The sequence below is a fragment of the Impatiens glandulifera genome, unplaced genomic scaffold (assembly GCF_907164915.1).
Source record: "Impatiens glandulifera unplaced genomic scaffold, dImpGla2.1, whole genome shotgun sequence".
Taxonomy (NCBI): Eukaryota; Viridiplantae; Streptophyta; class Magnoliopsida; order Ericales; family Balsaminaceae; genus Impatiens; species Impatiens glandulifera.
The window spans coordinates 1-10,017 of NW_025919069.1; the positions used below are offsets into that span (position 1 = coordinate 1).

Here is a 10,017-nt window from a genome sequence, read left to right on the forward strand (position 1 = left end):
AAACCTTTCACCAGACAGGAGAATACGATAATTCAAACGTGTGCGGTTGCTTGTTATAGTATTTCTGTTGGAGGTTGGATTGAATTATGATCTTATATTTACTGTTTTATTTATTTATTTGTTTGAAAGTTGATTTGAAAGTGTTTTGTTTTTGGTTTTGGTCAGGTGGGTTTGGTTCTTTTTTGCTTGGTTTGAATAAGAGAACTTATGAACAGGCTGGTGTTCAAACAGAGGGGAATGTTTTAGACAGTTATAAGGAACCTGGTTTAGGTTGGATGACTGCTTTTCTGTTTGTTGTTAGCTTTGTTGGTCTCTTGGCTCTGGTTCCTCTTAGAAAGGTATGTCAAGATCATGTCTCATATTCGATTCTCACTTATTTCATGATGTTATTTTACATCTTTTTGTTTTGATTGTTTGCAGATTATGATAATTGATTATAAGTTGTCTTATCCAAGTGGAACTGCCACCGCGGTTCTGATCAACGGTTTCCATACTCCAAAAGGAGATGACATGGCCAAGTTGGTTACTTTTGTTTCCTTTTTGTTGGGTTTTTGACATGAACTCAATCCAATTTTTATTTTTTTTACAGGAAGCAAGTTCATGGGTTCATGAAATTCTTCTGCATTAGTTTTGTTTGGAATTTTTTTCAGTGGTTTTACACGGGTGGGGATGGTTGTGGGTTCTCTAACTTCCCTACGTTCGGGCTGAAAGCTTGGGAGCAATCGTGCGTGTTATCTTCCCTATTTATTATTTAACAAAAACTTTAACCTTCATTTGAATTTGATATTGTTTCTTGTAGATTTTACTTCGATTTCAGCGCGACTTATGTCGGGGCAGGAATGATATGTTCCCATCTTGTGAACTTATCGTTACTTTTCGGAGCAATTTTGTCTTGGGGAATTATGTGGCCATTGATAAGAATGCAGAATGGAAACTGGTTTCCTTCTTCTTTACCTCAAAGCAGTATGAAAAGCTTGAATGGCTATAAAGTAAGATAAATAAGTAGTTCGAGTAGAAAACATAACTTTTTTTATTTCTTTTTTTAAAATGGTTTGAAAACTCGAATTCATGACAAGAGTCTCATAATAAGTATAATTTTGAATATAATTTTTGGTATTTTTGCAGGTTTTCATTTCTATTGCTCTGATCTTAGGTGATGGTCTCTACAATTTTCTTAAGATATTGTTTTTCACTGGTAGAAGTATGTATGAAAAATTGAAGAAAAGGACTCCCAAACCAGGTAATTTTCTGCTGATTTTTTTTTTTAAAAAAAAACTTAAACTCTGATATGAATTAGTCTAGTTTTTGTGAAAAACTGTAACCATCCGAATTAAAAATAAATAAAAGAGAATTGGCGAATCCATGAAAAGGGAAAAGGCCAATTGCTTTTAAGCTATAAGAGTATTGGACCACCACAATATTATGTCATGGAGCACTTATATGATAAAAATGGAATGTAAAAATTCATAAATAAGTCTTAAAATAATTTTCAAATATTTATTAGTCTTTTTAGGGCAAAAGTCCAACAAACACTCCATCTTAGGTAGCCCAACCTTCTTCAATAAAATATAAAAAAAATCTATTAATATCTTTATTTTGATGATTGAGCATTTGGTCAGTGTTATGATTCTTTTTAGTTTTGTTTTGTTATTATATATGTCTAGGGTCAATTTAGAGTAAGACCAATAAACCATTAGGTATTTGGCACCCCACCTCCATCCTAAAAATATGAAAAATCTTTTATCTTTATTTTATTGATGGTATTTGGTTTATATGAGAGTTCCATTATTGAAAATGCTTATAAATTTGTTAGACCATCTCCAACCGAAAAACTCATTTTCAAACTCATTTTGGTGTAAATATCACGTCAAACAGTAATTTTTTTCCAACTAAAAAACTCATTCTTAAACTCAAAAGAATATTCTTAAATTTTTTTTACAATTTTATAAATTATACTAAAATTTTTTAATATCACCTCATATATTTTACAATTTTATAAATTATACCACAATTTTTTAATATCACCCCATTATTTTAAATTTAATTATAAATTAATTATAAAAATTTATTAAAAATTCAAAATTTATAATACACAAATTATAAAAAAAAAAGATATATCTGATAAACTGTAATGTATTTTGTATTTCTTAATTTTATATAAAAATAAAAATAAAAATGTATTTAAATTAAAGTTAAAGGACTGAATTAAATGTTTAAAATAAATAATATAAAAAGTTAAATATCAAAATTAAAATGTTAATAGATTTGAAGTATAAAATTAAAATGTTAATAAACTTGAAGGACACGTTACAAAAATTTATTAAATTATGCGTAATGAACGATATAAACGCATATATGGGATTTTTGGAGAGAGAAAATGAAGGAACGCAGTTTGGGTTTTGGTTTACTGTTCGGTTGGAGGATAAAAATAAGTATGGGATGAGTTTTGCTGATCAGTTGGAGATGGTCTTAATTTATTAATTTTTGGAATTTACTTTTAGTTAGAATTCAAATTTTATTTATTTTATTTTTTATTTATTTATTATTTATTTATTTATTTATTTTTTTTTGGTTAAGATTCAATATATTAAAACTAAAGTGTGTTTGGAAATCAAATTAAAACTTTTATAATATTGGAATTTTTACATATTTATACTTTAAAGGAAAAAGATAAAGTGAATAAAATAATAATAAAAAATGGTCAAAACTAAACATATACAAATTGACCTTCTACATTTGGTTAAAATCATTATCCAAGTCTAACAATTATTAAGTTTGTTTAATATAAACACTTGGTATGCGGTATAGGTTTATATGCCTATATTTTTATCCTCACTAAGGTAGTTCACACTAAGGTAGCTCAACGATAAGAGTCGGCTTAAGAGATTAAAATGTCACGGGTTTAATTTCATTTGAAAGTGTTTTAAATTTAATTTCGTGTATTCCTTTTCCTCAACCAATTCGGTTGTGTCAGCCTGTTTAAGATGAAAATTAATATTACATTATCCTTTGGAGACTTACAAGTAACATAGGATCCAAACTGAAACTCATCCATCATTTTCTCTCTTTTTTAAGTCATTAAGATCATTTATTAAAAATACTAAACACTTAGATTATTTAAATTATTTGATCTAAACAATAAATAAGATTATTTCAAATAACATGAGCCTTCAACCAACATATCTTTATAATATTTTAAATATTAGATATTAAGAATCATTTGATCATTTTTTTGAAACTGAATATGGACTTGAGTCTGAGTTTGGAATCACTAAAATTGTTTTCAAATGGCCAATGGTGATTTCCAAATAACCCATTAAGTCCTTCAAAATTTTCTTGAGATTGATTCTATTAATGTTCGTTTCTTCCATTTCAGATGAAGTAGACAACAATAACAAACCATTGGATGAAGATGATGAACAAAGAAACGAATTGTTCGTTAGAGAAGCCATTCCAATGTGGGTAGCATGCGTAGGATATTTCGCTTTCTCCATCGTTTCGGTGGTGGTTATACCACTCATGTTCCCCGCCCTCAAATGGTACTACGTGGTAGTCGCCTACACAATCGCGCCATCTCTCAGCTTTTGCAACGCCTACGGAGCGGGTCTAACTGACATGAACATGGCCTACAACTACGGTAAAGTCGCGCTTTTCATTCTCGCAGCTCTAATTGGAAAAGATTCAGGTGGAGTAGTGGCTGGTCTAATCGGTTGTGGTCTCATCAAATCAATCGTCTCGATTTCCTCCGACCTAATGCATGATTTCAAGACCGGCCATCTCACACTCACTTCTCCGAGATCAATGCTCTTAAGCCAAGCTATCGGAACTGCCATCGGTTGCGTTGTGGCTCCTCTCACGTTTTTCCTCTTTTACAAGGCTTTTGATGTCGGGAATCCAGACGGGGAATATAAGGCGCCTTACGCGCTCGTGTATAGGAACATGGCTATTCTAGGTGTCGAAGGGTTCTCGGCTCTTCCACGTCATTGTTTGCAGCTTTGTTATGGTTTCTTTGCTTTCGCTATATTGGCCAACTTGTTTAGGGACTTGTCGCCTAAGAAAATCGGGGAATGGGTCCCACTTCCGATGGCGATGGCGGTTCCGTTCCTTGTGGGGGCGTATTTCGCGATTGATATGTGTGTGGGGAGTTTGATCGTGTTTGTTTCACATAAGGTTAATAGTACGAAAGCAACTCTTATACTTCCCGCGGTTGCTTCTGGATTGATATGTGGTGACGGGCTGTGGATCTTACCATCTTCTATACTTGCATTGGCCGGGGTTAAGCCTCCAATTTGCATGAGTTTCTTGGCTAAGAAGGGAGTTTGAGTCTTGGAGTTGGTTATAAAATGGTAGTTTTTTTTTTCTTTTGAATAAGGTTATAGGAGTTACATGATTGAATCAAGCTTGATGAAATCTATTATATATATAGAGAGAACTCTATTGCATGAATACGGGTATCCGGGTACGGATATCGTATCAAATACGAAACGGTGATACGACAAATTTTAAAAATATAGGATACGATACGTTTATGATACGCATATTATTAAAATTATTAAAAAATAATAATTAAAAAAATTAAAATATATTAAAAGTTAGTTAATAACTTAACGTTAATCTTAAGTTTATCTTGTTTATCTAAGAAGAACATCAGATAGACAAAGTAAGATGAGGGAAGTTTTAGTCAAGAGGATGAAATCTTAGTTTAGGGTTAGTTTTATTTTAAACATTCAAGTTCTCTTAAAATTTTTACTTTTTAAAAATTACCCAAAACGTATCCAAGACGTATCCAAATCGTATTGGATTGGTCAACTCCATAAAAAGTCAACGATATTTCTTTTGTCGTATCCGATACCCGTTTTGCCATATCGTATCCGTATCTTTTTTGGAGTATCCGTGCTACATAGATAGAGAATGATATTGGTTATATATTATTAGCTAATTTGAAATTAGTTTTAAGCTCGAGTTAGGGATGTCAATTTTATTTCTTCCAAATGATATTGAACTTAATTGAATAGGAACGATTTCCTTTTAGAGCAATCCAAAGATCCTCGAATTTGACATGGAGAGCCCCATATGTCGGGATAGGGTTTTCAAGTCACATGATATGTAGAGAAACTTCTTGTCCTGATGTTTGACTAGTGAGAGGTAGGACTGATAATTTTTTAATCGACCCGAACACGAAAAATATGTTTTGGTCATGTATTTTCAGTTTTGGCCGACCTATTTAACCTATTTAACCTGGTTAATAAATAAGTAAAAATTTACCTGAAATGACTCAAAGTAGACTCATTAACTCTTTTACAATTTTCTTCAATAAAATTTTGTGTTTGTTATTTCTTATTCACTCACAAATGCAAAAAGAAGTTTGTATGTTTCAACTTGACCTTTCACTTGTTCTAAATTTCAATTCGTCGTCCCATGACTCCCCCTCGTTCACTCCTCAAATCTTGCAGCCTTGATACTCATTTTCCAGACGTTGACCATCCATAGTTATTGAAGTCGCTTGTAGTCTTTTGTATCAGTAGGCCATGTTGGGTTGAAGAGAAAAATAAGGAAGGAAGGTTACAAAAAGAAATGAAATATTATTATTTTGTTGTTATTTTCCAACCATCTTATTGTTGGAGAAATCGAATAATAGCACCTGTTTAGCAATTCAGAAATAAACAAGCTACAACAAGGCCTAACAATTCTTTTTCCCTTTTGTGTAATTAAATAGGCAGCCAAAACAATTGAGCATCAAACAATCAAAAACAGAGAGCAGGACACCAAGATTTTACGTGGAAAACCCAAATTAGGTAAAAACCACGGGACACTTCGGCCACTTAAATCATCCACTATATCAAATGGGTATACAATGTAGTTCAATACAAGCCTAGAGGTAATCTAACAAAAGTTATCAATTGACCTCATCCTAACTTGTCATTCACATACATTATCATCATCATTAAAGATGGCTAACCAAATGGAGAAGAGATAAAGGAAATCAGAAGAAGAACCTGCTGCTTCAATGGAGGAATTGCTGCTTCAATGGAGAAAGAACTGCTGGAAGAGAGAGAGAAAAATCAACCCAAAAAAACTGCTATGTTTTTTCCCCTTAATTAAATATGCCCTAATGGGCTTTATTAATTTGTTAGGCCCAGCTGCCAAATGAGCTGACCCAACAAATCTCCCCCGTCAGCACAACTTCGCGGGCTCCAATAAACCCGCTCTCTCCCGACAATCTTCAAACTTGTCCTTAGGCAAGGATTTCGTAAACATATCAGCACCATTCTCACTTGTATGAATCTTCTCCAAGTTCAGCTCTTTTGCCTCAAGCACATCACGTATCCAATGATATCTCACGTCGATGTGTTTGGATCTCGAATGAAAAGCTGAATTCTTTGAGAGATGAATGGCACTTTGACTGTCGCAAAACAAAGTAAACTTCTCTTGCTTTTGGCCCAACTCTTGTAGGAACTTCTTCATCCATAATATCTCTTTACATGCCTCGGTAGCTGCAATATACTCAGCTTCTGTAGTAGACAAAGCAACACACTTTTGTAACCTTGACTGCCACGAAACAGCACCGCCTGCAAAGGTAACCAAAAAACCTGATACAGATTTTCTTGAATCAACATCACCCGCCATATCAGAATCTGTAAAGCCTTCCAAAATAGGAGTATCACTTCCGAAACATAAACGTGCTTTCGAAGAGCCTCGAAGATATCTGAGAATCCACTTAACAGCCAACCAATGTTCTTCTCCTGGGTTGGAGAGATACCGACTAACAACACCAACTGCGTGTGCTATGTCCGGTCTTGTACATACCATGGCATACATAAGACTACCAACTGCAGAGGCATAAGGTACATTCTTCATTTCATCTTTATCTTTCTCACTTGTAGGACATTGTTTAGAACTTAACTTGAAATGACCTACAAGTGGAACTGAAACCGGTTTTGCATTTTTCATTGCAAACCTCTCAAGTACCTTCTCAATGTACTTCTCCTGTGATAGCCAAAGTGTTCTGTTCTTTCTGTCTCTTGTGATTTCCATGCCTAAGATCTGCTTCACTAAACCCAAATCCTTCATCGCAAAAGACTTGTTCAACTCCCTTTTGAGCTTCTCAATTTTCGCAATATCTTGCCCAACAATCAGCATATCATCAACATAAAGCAGAAGAATAACATAATCATCAACACCGTATCTCTTGATGAAAACACAATGATCAGAAGTAGTCTTACTGTACCCATTTGCTTCCATGAAAGAGTCAAATTTCCTGTACCATCGTCTAGGTGCTTGCTTGAGCCCATACAAGCTTTTCCTCAACCTGCAGACAAGATCTTCTTTACCTTTAACTTTGAAACCCTCAGGTTGTTCCATATAGATCTCTTCCTCCAAGTCACCATGGAGAAATGCAGTCTTCACATCCAGTTGTTCAATTTCCAAATCTTGACTAACAGCCAATGCTAACACAACTCTGATGGATGACCTCTTCACAACCGGTGAGAAGATCTCTTCAAAATCAATCCCCTTTTTCTGTCCAAAGCCCTTCACAACCAGTCTTGCTTTGTATCGAGGTTGTGAGCTATTCTCTTGGTGCTTCAACTTGAATACCCACTTGTTCTTCAAAGTCTTCTTTCCTTTTGGAAGTTTCACCAAGTCATAAGTTTCATTCTCTTGCAAGGAATTTATCTCTTCTTGCATTGCCACCGACCACTTGTTCTTGTTTTCATGAGACAATACTTCTTGATAGGTTTCTGGTTCTCCCCCGTCAGTCAACATCACATACTCATTGGGAGGATATCTACTAGAAGGTTGTCTCTGCCTACTAGATCTTCTAATATGTTGATCATTAGGCGGCTCTAGAGAACTATCATCATCTTGTTCAGCTTCCTCTGTTGGCTCAGCATCAACTAAAGGAGTCTCATCAACCTCAACTTGGGCATTCTCCACATCATAGTGCTGTGATTGTGGTGTACGAATCCTACCATTGTCAGGCAATTCATTCTTCGTAGACTTCGGCTTTTCCTTTTTCTCAAAGTCTTCAATGGTTTGATCTTAAAAAAATACCACATCCCTGCTTCTAATGAGTTTCTTGTTAACCGGATCCCAACATCGGTACCCAAATTCTCCGTGACCATACCCAATAAAGATACACTGTCTCGTCTTGCTATCAAGCTTAGTTCTCTCATCTCGAGGAACATGAACAAACACTTTACAACCAAAAACTCTCAAGTGATCATAAGAGACGTCTTTACCTCTCCAAACTCTTTCTGGAACGTCGCCATCTAAAGGAGTTGAGGGTGAAAGGTTTATCAGATCAACCGCTGTCTTCATTGCTTCTCCCCAAAAGGATTTTGGCAACTTAGCATGAGACAACATACACAAAATTCTCTCATTGATAGACCTGTTCATCCTCTCTGCAACTCCATTCTGTTGAGGTGTTTTTGGCACAGTCTTCATAAGCTTGATCCCATGACTTTTACAGTATTCCACAAATGGTCCTCTGTATTCGCCACCATTGTCCGAACGAACACATTTCAACTTCTTCCCAGTTTCTCTCTCCACTTCAGCATGAAACAACTTGAAGTAATCCAATGCTTGATCCTTAGTCTTCAAGCAATATGCCCACACCTTCTTTGAGCAATCATCGATAAAAGTGATGTAATAATGAGCACCACCTAAAGTCAAGGAATCCATAAAACATATGTCTGTGTGAACCATATCTAGGATATTGGGCTTCCTAGATGGAGAGAAACTTTTGAAGGAAACTCTATGTTGCTTACCAACTAAGCAATCTGTGCATGTCTTCAAATCTGTGGACTTTAAGCCCTGGAGATCGATTGTCTTGGAGAGAACTTGCATGCCATTCTGACTTAAGTGACCAAGTCTCTTATGCCAAAGCTGTGCTGAACAATCATTAACTGCATTTGTTTCTCCCCCGTAAGACTTAGTCTCTGTCACATAAAGAGAACCGACCTTCTTTCCTTTAGCTATCACCAAAGACCCCTTAGTGAGTTTCCATTTTCCTTCACCAAAGTAACTATGATAGCCCTCATCATCAAGAATACCAGTAGAGATCAAATTCATCCGAATATCAGGAACATGTCGAACATTCTTCAAAAGTAGCTTGCACGAAGTGTTAGTATCCAAACAGACATCTCCTTTTCCAACAATCTTACACGTAACATGGTTTCCCAACGTCACTGAACCAAACTGTCCACTAGTGTAAGAAGAAAATATATCACAACGATTGGTGACATGATAAGAAGCACCTGAGTCTACCACCCATTGTGTATCTTGAGAAACAAGGTTGATACTATCATTGTCGTAAACAATATCGATGTCGTTACCACACACATCTGCAACCTTACTACTTCCATCTTGCTTATTCTCCTTTTGTTCCCGCTTCAAAGATCTGCACTGATACTTCTTGTGTCCTGGCTTGCCACAATGATAACATGTAATCTCTTTTCTCGAGCTGGATGTTCCCCGTGACCTGTCTGAACTGCCACTGCGATTCTTTGGAGTTTTACTTTTACTTCTACCCCTTTTCTCAGTCACGAACACCTGACTTGGAGTCGAGAAGCCCTGTTCTTTTCTTCTAGCCTCTTCATTCAGCACGCTCTCTTTCATCATTTTCAAAGTGAGCTTACCTTGTGGAACAGAATTGGTAATTGAAACCACAAGTGTTTCCCAACTATCAGGCAGGGAGTTAATCAAACACATAGCATGAAGCTCATCATCAAATTTCATTCCTATCGCAGCCAACTCATTTAGAATCCCCTGAAAAGCATTTAGATGCTCAGACATAGAAGACCCATCTTGATATTTCAAAGAGCAAAGCTTCCTAAATAGAAATGCTCTGTTTTGAGTGTTGTTCTTCTCATACAGCTCACTCAAAATAGTCCACACCTTATAAGCATTAACTTCAGTAGCCACATGTTGATACACACTGTTGTCAACCCATTGCCTGATTTTACCAACTGCCTTTCTGTTCAGCTTCTTCCAATCTCCATCTGCCATAGCCTCTGG

At 35.6% G+C, this 10,017-nt stretch overlaps 1 protein-coding gene across 1 annotated transcript; it reads left to right on the top strand.

Moving 5' to 3' along the window:
• Positions 1–6: 6 nt before the first annotated feature.
• On the top strand, positions 7–4,534 carry LOC124917397 (metal-nicotianamine transporter YSL3-like). Its single transcript, XM_047457843.1, has 7 exons — positions 7–73; positions 166–338; positions 421–518; positions 590–724; positions 800–989; positions 1,126–1,240; positions 3,377–4,534. Exons 2-7 carry the CDS (start codon positions 276–278, stop codon positions 4,321–4,323), a joined length of 1,548 nt encoding a protein of 515 aa, XP_047313799.1. The 5' UTR covers positions 7–73; positions 166–275; the 3' UTR covers positions 4,324–4,534.
• The last annotated feature ends 5,483 nt before the right edge of the window (positions 4,535–10,017 follow it).